Source organism: Gymnogyps californianus, chromosome 1 (genome assembly GCF_018139145.2).
Source record: "Gymnogyps californianus isolate 813 chromosome 1, ASM1813914v2, whole genome shotgun sequence".
In the NCBI taxonomy this organism is placed as follows: domain Eukaryota; kingdom Metazoa; phylum Chordata; class Aves; order Accipitriformes; family Cathartidae; genus Gymnogyps; species Gymnogyps californianus.
In genome coordinates, this window is record NC_059471.1 from 101,892,808 (window position 1) to 101,913,122 (window position 20,315).

General features: G+C 49.9%; 1 protein-coding gene across 1 annotated transcript; it reads left to right on the plus strand.

Annotated features, from left to right (window-relative positions):
- The first annotated feature begins 342 nt into the window (after positions 1–342).
- On the plus strand, positions 343–14,349 carry KCNE1 (potassium voltage-gated channel subfamily E regulatory subunit 1). The gene is given in 5 exon segments (XM_050892271.1): positions 343–537; positions 8,115–8,147; positions 8,150–8,173; positions 8,176–8,299; positions 13,937–14,349. Coding segments are annotated over 5 exon segments (789 nt in total).
- Positions 14,350–20,315: the final 5,966 nt, after the last annotated feature.

Here is a 20,315-nt window from a genome sequence, read left to right on the forward strand (position 1 = left end):
CAAAAATTGAGGCAAATGCTGGAATTCAAGTCTCTCCTCTCCCAGGACAGGGTCCTCATCCACAGCTTGCGGAGTAGGTGACCCCCTTCACTCCCCTGTGGGGCCAGGGGGATGACGTGACCCAGCTTCGGGAGGAGAGAGCACCACGCACGTGGGAAGAGCAGCAGCCTGCTCTGTGGGGCTATGTCTAAGGAGTTGGTGGCCAAGGCTTGAAATGCTTTGGGCCAAGGAGAGACATGCCCTGGGGCCTCCTGCATCTCGAAGGCTTTGAGTGATGGGGGGCGGGGCAGTGGCGCGGCCAACTCTCCCAGGCGTCCTCGAGTGTGGTGGGCTAGCGGCCGCATGGAGGGCATGGGTTGGTTGCCCAGATGTATGTGTGGCTCCAAGGGGCACTGCTGGCCAGGTGACCCTCACTGGGAACACAGGTCGGGGGCAGCTGCGGGCTGGCAGCAGCAAGGCACCAAGCTGCTGCGGGCCATCCTGGGTGTGCACGTGTGCCCCTGCCAGGGCATGAACCAACCCAGCATCAACGAGCAGGTTAGGCTGGGCACCTCAGCAGTCAGGCAGCAACTAACCTTTTTGTTTTGGTTTGGTTTTTTTGTTTTTAAATTGCAATTTTGGATGGGTTTGGGCAACGTGCCAAGGTTACCTAGGAAACCTTTGAAAGGTTAAGCGGCTCTCAGTCCCAATCCCGTACTTGAAGGAGCAGAATATTCTGAAGGAGGCAGAACCGAACAATCTCTGCAGAGGAATTACTGGGTTTTTTTGTCTCCCAAATGGGTGCAGAGTGAAACAAAGAAATCCCTGCCTGCACGCATGTGGTGGACGTTGCAGGGGTATCGTCTTGGTGGCAGGACGAGGTCCCCCACCATCAGTGCTTGCAAGGTCATAGACGTTGCCCATGACAGGCTGAGAGCCTGAGCCGAAAATGGGTGTTCTGCAGAGCGGAGCCCCGGACACCTCCTCCGATGGATACATGCAGAGGGGAGATGGGCAACGCTATCTCCCCTCGGCTCTTTCTGGCTTGTTGCCTAATGCTCCCGATGGGTGAGGAGCTGACGGTACCAGCAAAGGCAGAGCGCGGGGCAGGCTGGCCTGATCTCCGAATTGGCTATGGAGCTGCTCTTTGCGAGGCACCGCTGGGAAACGCCTGACTCCCTCTGTGCGCCGTGTCTTCCCTCACCTTAGCACATGTGGACACGCTCCTCCCAAGGAACAAATGCCTCTCTGTCAGAAATGAACCGTCACGCCTTTGCAGACCTTTTAGGCAGCATTCGTGCCCTAAATGGAGGGGGGAACCAGTCCCTGGGCAGCAACCGCCTGCCGCCGTAAGGTGCCCCATGACTGGCACGTGGACTTGTGATGGCGCAGGATGTGTGCCGGGGCAGGGATGCTGTTAGCCGTGCGGATACCTCTGTTAGTGCACCCAGCGCAGCACACATGCCTGAGCCAGCTTCGGATGAGGGAGGAGCTGCTCCAGAGCAGACCCAGCCCCTGATTTATTCCTGCATGGAACAAAGCTGGAAAAAAGTGGAAAAACCAGTCCAAGCATCCCTTAGAGCAAAAAAGCTGCCTGTATCACTGCTCCTTCTCAAGGAAACACATGATAGTTATTCCTCCCCTTCATTAATGCGGCTTTTTAATCTGTGGAGACAGGAGCAGCAATGCACACAGGCAGGCTCTCTCCTCCTGGGAGCAGGAAGGAAGAAATGTGATGGTTCTGTCATGACCTGGGCTCCTGTACCACTGCTTGGGGCAAAACTTGGCCTCTTCTCCTTGGGCTGGCTTCAGGGTGAGGGGAGGACTCGGGGATTGTTACCCATGTAAACAGCATCTTTAAAAAAAATCTTTTCACAGGACTGAATGTTCTTAGGGGAGTGTGGTGGGTAAAGAAAAAAAAAAATCCTGTTTTTTACTTACCAGACTCTACCCATTTGAGGAAAAAAATTAACCACCATTTGTTAAAAAAGGGAATTGAATATTTTGTGAGCAAGGTGTCCTGCTGCTGGGTGCCAAGGGCCAGTGCTGCTGGTGGCTATTGAGCTGTGGCCACCTGCATACCCAGCACCGAGCCGAGACCATTTAATGTGATTACTGTGCTCCTGTCCCAGGAAGCACTTATCCCCTGGCAAGACCGGGGCAATTGTGAAACAACATTGCTAGCCAGTAGGAATGTGTCCAGGAATTTTATGGCCGTCTCCATGTACCTGTGCAGCATGACTGTGATTTTTTTTAATGAGGTTCTGCTTATTGTTAGGTAACCATGCTGCTTTCCACGTGTGTTTGCAGCAGTGCCCAAGGGACCGAGCGGTGGGGAGAGTAGAGCCGCCCTGCATGGTGGTGAGAAAAGGAGTCGGTCCTTTCCCCGCGGGCACCGCACCACAGATCACCTGAAACGTTGCTACTGGAAAGGGGCAGGAGCCACAGCACAGGTACTGCGGGAGCTGATAACTGCAGCTTGCTCTCAGGAGACGTAGTCCGGAGTGGATGTGAATTTGTAGCTAATGGTATAGCTTTCCCACAACACCTGGTGAACAGTCAGAAGAATAAACTGCAGCATCGGTCACCGCTACACTGAATTTCCCCTGTCTGGTCATTAAAGCAATGAGTGCTTGCTGATTGGGGATGACTCATCTGAATCGTCATCATAAAAATATAATACTCCAGCCTTTCTGCCTCTGCCGGCATCTATGAGCTACTCTTCAGTAAGGGAATTGCATTTAACCTTGTTATGGGGGTCGGAAGCGTCTCCATCCAGTGTCTCTTCCAAACACTGCAGGTGTCAGCACATTTTTAATTTAACATTGTGGGTTTTTTCAGTCTAAATCGTATTTCAATGGCAAGCTGCAAATTGCAAGCCAGTTCCCCCAGCTGGTGTAAATCCACACAGCTCTGTTTACTTTGCTGCAGCTCCGTCGACTTGTGCCAGCTGCATCTCTGACCCGTGGCATCGCTCCTGCTGCTGCAGCCAAGTGAATATTTATTTTGTGGTTGCATAATAGTAGAGATTGTGCAATTGTAGGGGAGCAGGTGGTCCACGTCCCTGCTTTTAGGAGTTGGGTGTGCTTGCATTAGTGCTGGGATATCAGCAAGTAAATTAGTGTCACCCTCTTGACCAGGTTCGCTAAATGTTATGTGCAATTCTGAGTACTTTTAGTTTTGACTATCTGACTCAAGCTTAATTTGCAGAACGCCAGTGCTGTGGTTTTCCTGAAAGCCCATCCTTTGTAAGATGTCTTGGATAACCCCCAATCCAAAGTCACTTCTACAGCATTTGAGCTGAATCGGAGGTCACGTCCCAAAGGGGCTGGCTAAGACCTTTAGCAATAGAGCCATTTGGTGGGAAGACATTCTTGGCATGGGGAACAGAGCTGGAGAAGTGCTTGAAGTCCCGGTCGTCCTCCCATCCCCTTGGCTCGGCCATGAGGAAGCAGAGGCGAGCAGGCAGCCGCAGCCTGGTGCCTGCCAAGAGCTGAGCCCGCTCAGGTCACTGTGGGACCAGAGGAGACCAAAGGCACCTTCTGAGTTATTTCTCCCTCCCCCTGGGCTGCCCTGAGCAGCCCTTTCATTTCTTGTTCGGGAGCCCAGCAAAACTCTGCAAGTAACAGTTTGCATAACTTTCTGGTGATTTCCCCTGATTTTGAGGGATTAACATGATATGTATGGGAAAGTGCCAAAGATAATGATCTGGACAGGAACATGTTAGACTTCATCTATTTATGTGCAAGAGCCACAGCAGTAACCTTTCTAAGAAAGAGCAACGATTCATTGAAAGAGTAAACTATATTCTCTACTCCTCATACCTACTTCAGTATTTCTGTCCTCAAAACAACAGTAAGACCAATTTAAAAACAAGAGACCTCCACACCTCCACCAGGAATATGGTTTCAAGAGATCTGCAGACTCCTGTGCTTGTGAAATGTCCCTTATAACCTTCCAGAGAAAACCTGTATTTGCTTTCTGAGGGATCCCGTCACTCTACATGTCGTCATTGTACTGAAGAAAACGAAACCTTCGGATGCTGACAGATCTGGGAGGGCAAAGAAACTTCTTGCCCAGAGTGGTTTTGTAGCGTTGAACCTAGGCTTTGTATGTTGCCATTGCTATATAAAAACAATAATCTCCCTGTCAGATGCACTCTCAGGTCCCACCAAAGTCAAATAGGAGTTACAATAGACGCTTCTAAAAAAAGATGAAACCTGCTCTTGCCTAATGAAGACATAATCCTCCTCTCGGCTGCAGTGGAGCCATGCTGGTGTGATGGCGGGGGAAGTGAGGTCCCACACAGACCCTGAGATCTCTTAAAAACAATCCTTGCTTTGGTTTGCCCAGCCCCACAGCTTGGCTCCCTCTGGAGCTGCATCAACTGGAGCAGTTTCGCCGGAGCTTACCCCAGCGCTCAGTGGTGCAAGGAGGCTATGGGGTGAGGGAAAGCAGGGATTGGTCACTGTATTCGCATTTTTCTTCCCCATCAGAGGGTGTTAGCCAGTGGGATCCTGTTCACAGATCTCTTGCTGATTTTAGGAATATGACTGCGAATATGAACTTTCTGTGATATAACAAGAATAAAGCAAACCCAGAGGCGCAATGGTGTTTCTACAGGGTGAAGGGAGACTCGCCCCTCGTCCCCCTGCAGAAGGGGTTCACTCCCTGCCAGGTGCCCATCACCCCCCTTATTGGGTTGGTAACCTCTCTGCTGCATTTGGGATGGGTAGGTTGACACCCCACCCTTCGCCTGCCCAGGTGGTGGCAGGGGACTCGTCACCCACCAGCTGCTGCTTCCTGTGACACGCTCCCAGGGAAAGCTTGTTTGCTGGTTTCAGCGTGGGGTTGGTGATGCTGCCCCAGCGTGGGTTTAGGTGATGCTGCTCCAGCGCAGCTCAGGTGTTCTCCGTGGCCCATCGCCCTTCATGCCAGTGGAGAGCCCTGCCTTGGGGGGAGGTGACAAGAAATGGGGCCGCTGCCACTAAGCCTTGGCTCAAAGTGCCTTCCTTGGGCACCGGTGCCCAACCTGCCTCATGTCTCGGCAGCTCCCTCCCCGTGCCTGCCCCTCTCCCAAAGGAAGGGTGCGGCCGCCAGGTCCACACCAAAGCGATGCTCCTCTTCCCCAACACCTTCCCGGGTATTCAACCATGGGAAAAGGAAGGCTGGGCCAGGAAGTGATATGATCTAATTTTGTCCCAAATTTCCCCTGTGAGGAGGAAGCAGGGCCTGACTGCTCACTCTCTGCTGTCACTGACCATGCATGCTCTCCTCCCCTCCTCCCCCTCCTCCCCTTCCTCCCCTTCCTCCCCTTCCTCCCCTTCCTCCCCCCCTTTTGGACCCTCTCAAGCCACCCCGAAGTGGAGTGAGCCTTTGCTGCCCTAACCCTGTTTTTGATCCTTCTGCATTGCCGGAGGATTTAATCAATCTGTTTATCAAGCAGGGCAGTTTTCCTAATTAGCCATAGCCCATCCTTACAGCAGCATCTTTTCCCTGTAACGCTCTAGTGTTTGGTTAAACTCTTGGGACATCCGTAATTTGGATGAGATCACACACCCAGGCACACAATTTCTTTTTATTCTAGTGTTTTGGTGGCCGTGCTTGGCCTCAAGCTGGTGCTGCTGGTCTCCTGGGGAAGGGAGACACCTTCCCCTGCACTGGGGGAGCAGTCCCACACTGCCACCGACTCCTCCTCTGAACTTGGGCCATCTCTTCAACTTCTCCATCTTCCTTGGCCCTACAAACGCTGTGCCTCGTGGCAGGCATTAAAATGCAACTAAAAGATCTCAAAGGGGAATGCTCTGTGGGTGCTAGGGGGTGCGTGAAAGCAAGAAGTATCAGATCTGGCTCAAGGCTTCCCAGAAGCAAAGTGAAACTTAATTTTGCTGCCCTGGAGGAAAGAGACTGAGCACACAGGAGCTGGACCAGAAGCAAGCCAGATTTTTCCAGGGCTTTGGGCACAGCTCAGGACAGTCACTGGCACTGCCCATCACCTCCTCCAGTGAAGTCTGCTATTGTAGGTATCTCCCTGCCTAGAGCCAGCCTGGGAAATTATCCTGTCTTGTTAACAGCCTTCTCCCTCATTTGGATGCAGCAATGTTATGGGCAATGAAAACACAGGTTACATCCCCCACCCCACCAAAAATACAGAATAAAGCTCCTGAAAGCAGGCATGCAAGAAAATATCAAGATACTGTTTTCATCCATTCATTCCAATACCTCAATCACTGTCTAAATTTTCCTCCCTAGCAGCTAGCTGTCCTAGCAACAGCACTTGGTAAAGCCAAGGAGCATCAGCCAAGGAGGGGACGTCCCCATCCCCGCTTGCTGCAGGCTGTTGAGAGTCTCGGGGCCGGGAACTGCCAGAGGCCACATGACACACCAGTGCAGATATGTCACGGCCTGAGGAATGCTGAGGGCATGTTATCGCACATCGCCAGCATCCTCTGAATGAGTTTAAATGCAGCTTCCTTGCAAAGCTAACAGATTCATTTTATAGGTTCCAGGTGGGCATTAATGAACCCTCCCTTTGGCTAACTGATGACTACAGACACTTACTTCTCGAATGGAAAATAGGTTTTTAGGTTTTGTTTTTTTTTTTTTCTTTTTAGGTGATGGATAGGAGTTAGCCAGTGCCCCCTGTAGTGAGCTGTTTGTGTTGGGTTCGAGGGGCAGCCCTGAAAATGGCTCCCCCCTTCCTCCTCACACCCCAAAGGCTGTAATGTCACTGGAAGATGGACCTCACCTTACATCATCACAGCTCCTAATCCCAGGGGATTTTGCTGACACTATTGCTGTTTCTAAAAATGCCTCCGTATGTGCCTACCTGCACAGCTTTGGTCCCTTGTCTAGACCCAAGGACACATGGGGCACAGCGTGTTTGTGCATGTGAGCATGCAGGGCAGCGGGGAGGCAAGTGTCAGGGTGCAAGGGCAGCTCGCGTGGGGCCAGGGCAGCAGGGCTAGAGATGCCCCGACACCCCGGCATCCTCCTCCTGCTCCCCTTGTACTGCCCTGCCTGCACCCCGTGGTGCCGGGGCCTGTGGCACCCACAGGTGCCAGCACGGGAGCTGCCCCGGTGCCCCCTCAGCACCTCCCACCTGTGTGCCCAGGGCTGGAGCCGGCACCTGCAGCCTGCAGCGGGAGGCCGGCTGACGGCACCCACGCCACGGGCTCCTGCCCTCCCCCAGCCTGGTGAGTCTGGGTGTTTTCCTGTTTGCTTCTTACCTTTTGCACTGATCCCGGCAACAGGGGACAGTGACAACCAGGCTGCTGTCCCTGCGGGAGCCAGGAGCCAGCCTCTGCCTGCTCACACCTCAGGGGTATTACCCCAGGGGCTTTCCAGGGCTCACATCTTCCTAATTCTCTTTCCCCAGGAGGGGCTGGAGCCCTGCACCCAGCCGTGCTTTGCTGCCAGGTCTGTACCCACACTCGGTGCAGAGGGGCTGGGGACGAGAGCCGGGGCTGGCGGAGAACTGGGAGGCTGCAAGAGCCACGGAGCTGCCGAGCCACAGAGCTGAACTGATGGAGGAGAAGAGGGAGCTGGGGCTCTGCCTGCCAGGTTTTGTTTGCTGTTACAGCTGTGCCAGTGTTTGCCTGCTCTTTTGGGCTGGGTGCGAGCCCAAGGCAGCTGCATCTGGGAGGATAAATTTGGTTGCATATTGTTTGGGGTGGTTGCTGGGTTTTCCACTTCAAAATAGTATAATACATATACAGAGTGTGTAAGAGGACTAAATTTCTGTCTTGTGATCAGATAAAAAAGGTGCTTTTGGGAAGAAACGAGCGTACCCCACTGCACGAGTGTTGCTTTTTAAAGCGGCACAAAGACCTGAAGTTTTGCCCAGGTGGGTAGGGATGGATGGCCCTAGGACTGGTTGGGAGAGGCTACGGATTTGGTAGAGAAAGGTGGGGACTGTGGAAGGTGTGTGCATCTCGTGTATAACTGCAAATCTATCCGTACAACCCTGCTTGCTTCTGGGCTACGCTGTTGTCCCATCTCTGACAGGGTCACAGCGTCCTGGGTGCTGCACTGTTGCAAAATTTCCAGGAGCTGGAGAGAGGAAATGGGTCTATCTTGTGCAATGCTCTGGCCTCCAGAAAGTTGTCTGACCTACTCATCCCTGTAACAAACAGCCAGGGAAATGAGCCAGGGAGGTCAGTAGATCCATTGCTTTATGGTGGTGGAGAAGCATGTTGTTGGCAGAAAATGTGGGGAGGTGGGCAATGTGCTGTGCTAACTTTTGCTACTAGCGTAGCACAGGCTTGTTTTGCGTGTCATCAGTTCATGAGAAGTTGCTAGAGTACTGTATTTTCTAAAGGTATGTATTCCTCTAGACTCCCTCGGTTTCTGGTGCTTGGTTACTGATGCTTTTGGCAGCAATGTGAGAGAGAGATTGTTGGAGACGTTTGCTTAGTATAAATTAGAATATAGATCTTTTGATTTGTGAGAGCTGAGAAAATTGTATTAGGAGACGAGCATCTGTCATTTAACATCCACCTCTGCTTACATGATAAATATCACATTTTAACCTCAGCAGGGAAGAAAAGTACAGCTAGCCAAAGCAAATCAGTTTGCCCACCTAATGCTCGAGGACAAAATTGCCATTGAGCTCCAAAGCCGAGTATCACATCTTCTAGATACATTACATGACAGAAGATTGCCTCTTTTCTTTTTAAACCCCAGAGGCTGACTGGGGCCCAGCAACATCTCACAGCATGTGCTTCACTGAAGCTCAGCTGTTGGAAATAAGCCCAACTCAGACAGGGACAGAAAGGACCGTGCTGGAGCTGGCGGCTCCAGCTGGGTTGGGTGCACTCCAGTGGCAGCGGCATCCAGGCTCACGGAGCAGCCTCCAGCCTGCTTTTGAGCAGACAGACCCATTCTGCTTTGCCTTTGCTGGGAACCAGCCAGGTGTAAGTCAGCTCTGACATTTATAATGTAGACAGAAGTTATATTAAATGCCAGATGCTCTGCAGCTGCAAATTGCTCTATTTGAACTCAAATGTCAATTTACAGCTGTGCGGTGATATCCCTGTCACAGTCCTACCTCCCCAGCAGCAGTGGGTGTGACGGCCTCAGCACCCAGACAGGCACAGCGTGCTCTCCAGCGGCTCAGCTTGGCCTCTCTTCAGACCCAACCGGGGTCAGACTCCGCATCACGCAGGTGGTCTCATGGACTTGCATTTTGCAAGTGCTCTAGCACTCCATAGCTGTAACCATTTGGATGTTCAAGAGATTAAGATTAGGAGTAGGTCTGTCATAGCATGGTCATACTGGAGAGACATGGTCTTAGCCATGCTCAGGGATGGTTTCTGAGATGGCAGATAGACATGATGCATGTGGAGCCTATCCACACTTGCCCCTGCATCTCCATCCTCCAGTCCCACCATATGTCCTGCTTCATAGCTCCAGGAGTAACTGGGTCTTCCCTGAGCTTGGCCATCACCGCCCTCCATCACATGCAGCCTTTTTAAACCAAGGGGCCTTGGTGGCTTAAAGCTTTCTTCCCTGATTCCCCCTGTTAACTGTTAAAATGCAATCTTGACAGATGCCCTTTGCCAGAGATCCCTCAACCTTTTTCTTCAGGAGGCGGCTCTCAGGGTCAGTGCTGGGCTAGTTTTCCTTCCACCCCAGAGTGAAGATACCACCATGAACAAAGTAGCTGCCAGAGGTTTATTTTTCACTTTTCCTTCCAGAGGGCTGCTTTCCATTTCTAGGAGGTCTCCCTTCTCTCAGCTGCGCCCCATGGCTCTTGCCCAAGCCACAGAGATTTGGGGGAGCAGCAAGTACTCCTATAGGGGTGGTGGGAGGTGTTGAGGGGTTGAGCAGTGTGAACAGACTCTGGTGTGCTTCGAAATCATCAGAGTAGGACTCATTCTTCTCTATGCAGGGGCCTTTGGGGTGTATGAGGGAAGGGGGTACTGGGCTTAGTTGTTGTTTTTCCCCCACCAGTGGAGTGTCACCACTGCAAGGAACAGCTCACCTGTGTAAGTACATCCCTGGGGAAACTTTTGCATAGAGCATGGTTTTACACCTGCTGAGAACTTGTTCATTTATAAGCAATATTTTAAAATGCTTTGGAAGGGGTGGTTAAGCTGCCTTCAGATGCTTTTCCTCCCTCCACTGACCATAGAAACTGTAGGCCATACCCATCTGACCACATAGAGACATTTATGGTGTAGATCTGTCTCCTAGAGTCCTGCTTTTATCTGTTCCCCAACTCCAGAAACCTGCCTGTGGCAACTTGCCCGCCATCCTAAACGCACGCTCTCCATGAAGCTGTCACTCAGAGGAGGTCGCTCTCCACCTCCCACAAGAAATCCGTGGCATGAGAAAGAGAGGGCAAGCAGCAGCTGACAGTGAGGAAAGGGACAAGGCTCAGTGAGCGAGGGCCAGCGCCAGTGGTGCTGCTCGGCGCCATGGACCATGGCCGATGGGGCAGTGGTTCAGGTCATTGTTGACACCTGATTGAAGATGAGTTTGGGCAATGCCAGCAGTACACCTGCACTGCTGGGAAACCTGTGTGTTGGAAAGCAACCTGCAGTGAGCCCATTGCTTTTGCTTCGGAGATCTGTCACCTGTATTTAGTGTAATGGATGGAGAAGCAGCAATGCATCTGAGAGCAGGATGTGGCCCAGGCTGCTGCCAACCTTAGGGAATTCCCTCTGAATCACTGGCCAGCAAAAAAGCTGCTGAACTGTTCAGTTTTGCCCCAGGTCATTTTTAACACGGGCAGTTCACTGCTCAGTGCTTGCCCCTCCCAAGAGAGCTAGGAGGGGGTGGCCCCCCGACATGCACTGAAATCTCCTGTGGGATGGTGTGGGATGGGGACCACCACCCTACGTGAGGTCCTGGCTTACCAAGATGCAACCTAGGTAAACCAGGATGCTGATTTGGGGCTGCGCACAATTTTACTCAGAGCTTCTCAGGGGAGCCCCATGAGGGGACTGATTGCGATTTGCAGCCCATCAGCAGTTGTCTGGGGAGAGTAGTGGGGAGCAGAAAGCCACTCTGGTTATGGTCAAAACAGAGAGCTTTTGGGACAGTGAGATGTGACCATCTGTCACGGAGCAGGTGGCTCTTCCCAGTCCCGTGTACTCCAGCTCTAAACCGGTCCCACTATGGATTTCAGTGGAGTTGCACAGGGCTAGTGCAGTGGTGGGTGAGGCCTTTAGGCTTGTTGAGATTTCAGGAGGAGATTTCCTGGGGAACAGGAGTGTGCCCCTTCCCTCCCTTAACCTTTCCTGTTATTGCCATCTGATGTGGTTACAGAGATAGGGCCGCTCAGTTCCCTGCCAGCTTCCAGCCCAGCCGGCATGCAGGCAACTCAGAAGTGGGCAATACCTTGCAACCCTCAGAAACCTCCCAAAAGAATATAGGGAGGTAGCTGAGGATATCCAGCCTCAAAATGTCAATTCATCAGCACCTGAAGTGTCTTCAGTGCTACTGATAATTATTATGAGAAATGATTGCCTGTCTTTCTGGGAAAAGCTGAGAGATCCAGTGAAATTCTTCTTAGTTTTGTCTTAAAGTTATTGCAATGATTTGTTAGCAGTTTTACATTTTACAGTGTCAACACGTTCTACACGCTTAGGAGGAATAATCTCAGATAAAGGTTTAAACTTCTTTTTCTCTTCCTTTCCTTTTTAAAGAATCTGAAAACAGCTGTGAAATGTGAATAGATTTTAACTATTAAGCCCAAGCTGCCAAGATGTTATTTCCTGTAGCTTTGACTCACGCAACTGAAGAAATAAATTGGATCAGAATATTGTTTTGTACCGGCGATTTTTGTCTCCCACTGCCACCCCCAGGCTTGGCTCTATTTAAAGCCAAAATACCAAGGCATACTCTCATGTGTGCTCATTTTTCCTGCCGGCGAGGCACCTCATCGCAGGAGCTGCTTGCTTGGAGCAGGGCGAGTCTGAGCCCACAGGAGCCTGACCTGGGCTCCCAGTGGTCACCCACTCACCAGGGAAAGCAGTCTGATGTCATCTGGTGTGGGCTGCTGCCACTCATGTCCCCCAGGGTTGTATGATGAGGAGAACAGGGCTTTCTCCACAGAATTTATCATCCTGGGCTGAGCGTTTGACTTTCAGTGAGACCTGGCCCCAAATCCATGACTGCACAGCTGGGAGGTCTAGCAAAAGGGTTCAGTCTGAAAATCAGCACATGCAGTTGCATTAGCAATTAATTTATGTGAGTATGTTTGATCATATTCATGTCTGCATTAATTGTGTATTTCATTCAGCTGCCAACAGCACCTGCTAGCACAGAACACGCCGGGTAAATAACTGCTTTTCATACAAGGGATGGCAGGTCATAAGATCAGTCTCCTCTTCTCCCTTCCTCTGTCTCAGCATCTCCTTTTACAGCATTTATGCCAAAGCAAGGCGCAGACAATTCAAAGAAGCCTCCAGATACATCTCATCTACTGCAGTGTCATTACCGGCAGCTGGAGGCTGTGTGCACAGCTAAACTCCCTCCTGTGCAGAGGTCCTGCACAACATCTATGCATCATTAATGTCACCCTCGTGGAGGGGTGTAATTGCTGCCTAGGCCTTTTGGTGGCTTTCTGCCCAAGGGTTCATTTCATTCTTGATGTATTATAAATGATTATAATATAGTACCTCTTAAAAAAAACCCAAAACAACAAAAGGTAAGTATGCTGGAGAAGCTTTTGCTACCATGCTGGCCTGCTCTCACAGATTTAAAACCGTAGAAAGCACTGACAGCCATCTTACATGATTACAAGATTGCTGTCACAGAAGTCACCTTGAATAACAGTACCTCATTCAGATATGCTAAGGGCAAAACCAGAGGGAGACTGTTGTCTTAATTTTCTAGAGACATTTAAATTAGGCATTGTAGTGAGATTGTCAGTCATGTTACCTGGCTGCTGAGGTTTTGGGACCGCAGTGCTGATAGGATTGCTCTGATTAACTGATTTACAGCTAACAATGGAAAGGGGAAAAGGACCCTTCAGCTTCTTGTGTAAGACTGTCAATGCGGAGTGCCATGGCCAGGAGGCTTTGGATGTCCAGGTGCTTCTTGGTGTTACCATCTCCTGCCCTGTTCCTGACCTGCAGTGATGCCAGTGGAAGTCTTCCTAACCAGCCAATAAAATACCGGTTGCGTAGCAATTTAGTTTGGAGGGGAAAGCAATGAACTACCTGGGGAAGGACTGCTAGCCTGTAGGAGGGAGGATGAAGGGAGATGCTTTTACTTTCCACTGCTGCATAGGCAGTTACTATAGACTCCTTCTGTGTCCACTCCCTGGGCAAATGCCCATTGGGAAGTTGCATTAAATTAGTGAGGGATACATTTCTGTCAGAGGTTTGATTGCTCGGTTTTGCATGGTGTATACATTTTGAGAGCTGCAGAAGAAAGGCAAGAGTCCTCAACAGGGGTGGACAGGAGGAGCTTGCTGCAGGTACTGAGTGATTTCCACTCACTGAAGATCAGGTACAGAAGTTTTGTTTCCAAATTCGAAATGTAAGCTGAAAGTAGAGGAGAGAGGATCGAGGGAAGCCACGATCACAATCTTCAAAGCCAGAAGCAGTTGCTGCAGAGTGGGAGTGAGACACTCCTCATGCCTGTGGGGGCTCAGGGGAGAAGTCATGGGCTTTAAATAGCAGCACGGGAGGCGTGGGTGAGGTATCCGAGTGAGTGGCCAACAGCCGGGGCAGCTGCGCACCGCGACAGACCATCCATGAAGACTGAGGCGGTTTTGTAAGGCAAGTGTTTACGGGGTACGGACTCAGCCTAGCTAGCCTGGCTTGGAAACAGGAGGTGAAGAGGTCCCTCCAGGCCCGTCCAGCCACCCTGCCTTTGCGTCGGCCCCAAAGTAGCTTTCTTGCTGAGGAGGGGAACCAGTAAAGGGAGACAGAGGGAATCGCATCTTTATCTGACGGCATGCCCCTTATTTTTATTCTTTTCTAGCTAAACTATAATTAAGGAAGAAAGACGTGTGAAGGACAGAAAAACAAGATGTTGGTGCTGTCTAACGACACAGCCCTGAATTCACTCCTCTCCAAGCTGCTTCAAGACTACCTGGAGCAGACGAATAGCTCTGCACCTTCCCAGGTCAGAAGTACCAGCAGCAACCTGGAAATCATCTACGTGCTGCTGATGATCGGCCTCTTTGGCTTCTTCACAGTGGGAATCATGCTGACCAACATCCGCGCCAGGAGGCTGGAGGACTCCCACGACCCCTACAACACCTACATTGCCACAGACATTTGGCACAAGAAGGACAGGGAGTATTTTCAAGCCAAGCTCATAGAACATTACAAGCTGTGCTGTGTCTTTGAAAACCAGCTGGCCGTGGAGCAGCCAAGCACGCAGATTCCCGAGGCGAAGTCTTCCTAGCAAAACGGGAGAAAGGGTTGCACTTTGCACAGGGACAGCCCGACCAATACCTGGTATGAACCAGGCTAGCTGCTTGCCGATCTGCAGAGCCGCAGGCACTGGCCTCAGTCAGGCTGAATAACCGTGAACTGATGGTGAAGCTGATGGCTCTGTGATGGCCCTGGTGCTGCAAAAGTGCCTGGCCACCAGTACCTTGTTGCAAGCACTGTAAGGTCGAGGAGGGGGGACACACAGAGGGAGTATCATGGACTTATCAGCTTCACCTAACGAAAAAAGCAAATGTTGGCATTGCCAGCATGAACACTTGCAGTAGTCCGTGTAATTAAAACCAAATTGGACCAAACGCAAGCTAGAGGCAATAACTGCCAAGTATGGTTTAGGCAATCATTTTCAAGTAAGACCAGTTTCTTCCAAGAAAAAGTAGCTGAAATATTTCATTTGCATTTTTGTCCAGCATAGAATAATCATTGTATAAATTGTACAATGTTGTGGATTACGTATTTCTTTCAGAATCATGCACCTCTTTGAGATAAAATTTTAGAAAAAGATTCCCATTTTTTTCTGAAAACCATTTCTGTGGAAAAATCCACACTTTGGAGGGAAATTTTTTAGTGACTGTCCCTAATTCCTAGCAGTTACCCCAGACCGGTCTTGCTGGCTACTTTTGGTTTTTCTTCTCATGGATGGGGGTTGATCCTGGCAGCAATATCCACCCTTGTACAAAGATTCAGCAGCCCACAGGGTCTATGCCATGCAAGTGTGCAATGTTTCGAGAGTTTCAATCACATTTAATTATTGCACAAGACCTAAGTGCCAGCCCTTGGTTGGAAAGTGAATTTCCACTCTGTGAAGAGCAGTTCCACAAAGTGTCTGATATTTAATCACTGATGCAGCTTATGTCTGTGCTTAACTTAAAGCCCATGAGCAGTTTCTCCAGCTCCCAAGAGCAGCCTCCCTTGGTATAGCTGTTCATCTATTGCAGCATCGAACGCGAGGTCCGTGCCAGCATGGTTTTCCTGCCCTTGGCCTCCTTACTTTCTCCTTCGGCAGGCCATGTCTGCCGAGCCGCCGGGGCACAGTGGCAGCCGAACTCGGCTTCTGCGGCAGCAGCTATCATTGTCTCTGTTAAAAGGGAGAAATACGGCTCCCCTGGACATTGTGTTACTCAAAATAGCAACCTCACCAGCTTGAAGCCTGTTTTCTTGTTTGCGATCAAAGAAGCAATGGTTTGGGCAGGAGGGGGTTTTTATTTCTGCTCTGCAGATACACATCCCATTTTTAGCTACGGGAGAAGAAAGAGAAGTGGGAAAGGCTTGAAAGAAAGTCGTGCAGAGCAGCCGCTTCAAAGGCAAGGCGAGGGCAGATAGCTACCCAAGTATTTGGACGGGCAAGCGATACCAGTCACAGCATATCCCTTTTCCATGCATAGGTACTTCTTTAGCATTGCACTTTCATTAAAGTAATATACCAGCCATGTTTGTGTTCCCAGAACACTTAGAACAATTAAAAATGCAGGGTATTTTTTTAAAAAGATATTTATATGGTGCCTACTGTTAAGCTGAGGACAAGATACATGTTTTCAGTGTCTTGAACAGCTTGGAAAATCTCCATCAGCTTAATTATCCAAGTCACTTTTTCCTCTAGAGGAATGTAAACCAAAGCCAAGCTTTGGAAAAATGTTGACTTCTCAGCTTGGGCACTGCTCTTTCGGGATCTCACCATGCAGCCTGTTTATTACTTGCATTTCCCTCCCCCTGTGAGAGTGTAAAAGCTCTTGCTTGCTGGTTCTCCAGAGGCAGGCCCGTGCAGCATTGCTGACAATGTTTAAACTTGCATCAAAAATGGCCTTTAATTACATGAAAACCTTTTAACATTAAGCTTGTCAAAAGGGCTCCCTCCTGCAACTCCCCCTCCACCCCAGGTGTTTTCAGGTATTTGGGGTCTAGGCACTTGCTGGTCACCTTATTTTAATAGCTCCAGTGTAGTTATTTGTGAGAAGGGTGATTGTCACCATTACTTGGCTTCCACTTTTTTTTTCAGGTCTGCCATTTTATTTATTTAAAAAAGAGGGGAACCACTGTGCCTCAGTCATAACGCTTTCCTGTGCCACCAGGCTACAAATCACCCTTCAGTGGCAGCTGTGGACTCCCACTGTGGGCTTTCATGTTACCTTTCAGTCTTGTAGTTCTCTATTTTCCCCTATTTTTTCACTTGTACAAAGCAATAAAATATGAATTACAAACTGCGCTTGTGGCCTCAGATTTTTTTTTTCTCCTAACCTGTTTCACAAGCTCACAGAAAGAGTGCTGATACTCCCTGACGGGCACCCACTCACCCGTCCCCTTTCTACACCCTATTAACCAGGGCCAGGCCTGGGTGCTGGGATATCTCTCGGTACACCTAGATCTGGAGAAATATCAAAATGTCAGGAACAAATTCCTCACCTCAACTAGACTGCCAGAGTTTGCAATACCCCAGGCAAGCTTGGCTCCGGTGTTTGGTGCGGCGATCCCGGCTGCAGCCTTCGGACACGCTTTGCACACAGCTTTCCACTGCAGCCCCAGCAGCACCTGCCCTAGGGGAGCCTGGGTTTTGCTGCACCCCCCCCCCCAGAAATGACACTTGGCCTGGCAAAAGGGGAGAAATAGCTGTGGGGTAGTAGTCCCCCCAGCAAGGGAGGAAGGTCTTGTGCCCACCTGGAGCCCAGTGGCTCTGCACAAGGCATCACTTGGCTAGCTAGCCCTCGTGGGATGCTCTGTTGATGCAGATTTTTTAAGGCTAGAAAGGATCATTCTGATCACAGGAGAGGTAGAAGTAGATATCAAGAGATCTTAAGGTTTCAGGTCAGCCAGGTCTCTCTGCATGCACTCCTTGAAAAAGGCTCTGAAATCCCCTTCTATATAGCTCTGGATTATGTAATAACAGTTTTGGAGAGGTAAAGTGTGAGCCAAGCTGCAGCCTGCATTGCCGAGCATCCTCCAGGGCTTCTAAACACAGCTCCCACTTCCTCTGTCATTACCACTGACTCATGCAGGATGGCCGACACATCTCTGACTTCATGTAATAGGAGAAAGAGCATTCACTGGCCAAGGAGTGCCTAGAAATGCGTGACTAGTTCACTTGCTCATCATCTTTGACATAGACCAAAGGCCAGCAACAAACCTGTCATAGCATTACCATCACACAGAGCTCACGTTTTCCTGCTTGCTGGGGAGACTAAAGAATCTTAAATTCATTAGGCAAGTGTTGCACTTTCTTTGGCCCAAACTTTAAAAGTCTTTTGCTCAGGAGACGTAAAATAGCCTGGGAAACTGTCAGAGGTTTATTTTTCTCTGGTCCCCAATAGCTGAAGTCCCTGGCTTTATCAGCTGTGGCTTATTCTAGTCAGTAGCCTTGCTGCCGGTTGGCCTAATGAGCATACCTCCAGGCACAGGTATCGCTCTCTGGCTATTTATGGTTTTTATAATAGAAATCTCATTACATAGAAATGCTAGTATTATACAGAAATGTCATTTTGAATTTAAGCCCTACATTGTTAACAGCAATGTGACGGTAATGCACAAAGGTCTCAAGCAAAACCAAAGCCCAATATAGCAGGTTCTCTCCTGTATATATTTTGAAAGGTTCTGTTTTGTACAGCTGCAGACTAACCTGGAAGTTGTGTGGTACAAAGCCACACAAATAAAATATTTATGAATAACTGTGGTACAGCACAAATGCGGACAAGATTCTGTGTCGTACCTCTTGGAGGGGAAAGTCAGTCCTCACGCCTTGGGGGAAGAAGCTCCAGGGCAGATTTTCACTAGGTTATGTGGCCACTGACTCATAGGAAGATGAGGTCCCCCTCTTCTCCCCTTTCCTGCCTGCCCTGGAAACCTGTCTGGGTTGCCCAGACTCTGGGCAACTCTGTGACTGCTGCAGCCCCCCAAACCTAAAGCATGTCTCCTCGGGCCACGCCTGCAATGCTGTTGCAGGAACGTCATCTGCAATGTCTCTACCAGAGAAGACTTCACCAGCCATGTGTGGAGCAGGGTGCAGCATGCAGCTGGGCACAGCTACCCTTCTCTGGCAGCATGCAGTCATTTGCCGGAGTGGGAGTATGTTTACCTGAGGATACATCTGCATGGGCTCACACAGAGAGTGTATGGGTGGCCCAAGCTCAGCTTTAAGACAGCCAGGTGCCAGCTCTATCTGTAAGAAAGCATGGGTGCAGTGCTGAGGTTGAGACCAATATGCCCTAAGCAGTGACTAGAAGTGGTTTACATCCAGGCGGCACAGAGCCCGGGAAAGCAAGTCTATGCTGATCTGTAGCCGCTCTGTAGCCTGACATGCACAACCTTCCCCTAGGAAGCCCAAACTGAGAGCTCATCCTTTGCCTTCACTGCAAAACCTTCCCTCCCCTCTTGCCAGCCTGGAGACCTTCAGGCCCTGGTTCTTATTTCCCATCTCATGGAGAACTTGCATCTGCAGCAGCTAGCTTCTCATTATACCCAGCAGAAATCCTTAGAGCTGCAGGTACGAGAGATCAAACCCCTAGTATTAAGTAGTCCATCTGGAAAATACTTTAGAGTCAAAGGCAGCCTGAGTGTGCAAGTCTGAAGTGAGTTCCCCCAGCTCCTCACTTTATAGTTATCAGTGTTATCTTTATTTGCAGTTGGTTGGGTCAGACCTGCTATACCGGGAAACGTCCACAAAGACAAGCAGAAGGAAACCGATAAAAATAGAAGATACGAGCAATCAGAAGCAAGCAGAACATTCTTTACAGCCGATAACTGGAATTATCTTATTTAATATTTCTATGGCATCCTGTTTCATTTTTACACGTTCTTATCGCTATGCCAAACTCACTCCCTAATCTCCTTATCCGGCTGGAGCCATCAGCTACGCATGTGAAACCTCCACGAAGCCTTTCTCAAGAAATTGCCCAAGGGACCGGCACAAATGCGATTGCTTGGCAGAGGAGGCTGCGAAAGGTCACGCTGCGTTTCACTGGTGAGGTGGGCAGGAGGCTGCTCCCTCAGACTGGAGCTGTCCACGCAGCTGGCTTCGTGGACACGTTCAGGCAGAGAAACGGTCCCAGTCAACTGCCTTCAAGTGACCAGAAGCAAAGGCCCATACCATGCCGAAACAGGCAAGCAAAGTACTTAATTCTTGGTAGTTCTAGGGCAGGGCTTGCAAGGATAGCTGTTTCTAAAGCCAGCTTTCAACTGCACCCATGAGTGTCCTTCAGATCAAAGAAAAGGGAAGATGTACATAAATATCGATGGAAAATGCATGGATGCTAAATCCAGAAGTGAACATTGTGACCATCTGATCTGATTTAGCAAAAGAAAGGCCAAAGACTCTAATGCAATACTTTCTCCAGGCAGGCCCAGAGCTTCTGGTTGGGCTACAGTGCACTATTTTCAGAGGCACACTCAGGCTCACCAAAATAATTCCTCTGCTTAGTCCACAAAATCCACACACCGGACCAGGGGCCACTGACCTTCCAAGACCAAGAGCCAAGCAAAATAAAATGTGACACCTTAATGTGAGAGCACTTGCTCTAAAAACTGCTTAATTCGGTATTGGTCTGATGAGTGTGTTAGCAGTTTTACGACAGGTACACCACACAACCCGAAACACAGCTGACCTTCACAGAAATACACTGTTTGATTTTGACCAATGTTTAGTAAATGGATTCTCAGTATACGACAGTTCTGATTTTGTTTCTAGATGCGGTAGCTTGCATACTTTTATACAAGAAAAGCACAGCTCGTTAGCCCAGCTGTGAGCATTCATTCTGATTTAATCCCGGGGATCAGGGATTGATCAGCGGCTGCTGTTCAGCACAGCACCTTTACCTGCTGGGGAGGTAATGCTCGTTTGGCACAACTGCATCAGCAGTATCTCTTCTGCCTCCCCCACTGCAATATTCACCCTTCTCCAGATTTCCCTCCAAACCACAACCTCTGGCCTTCGGACCT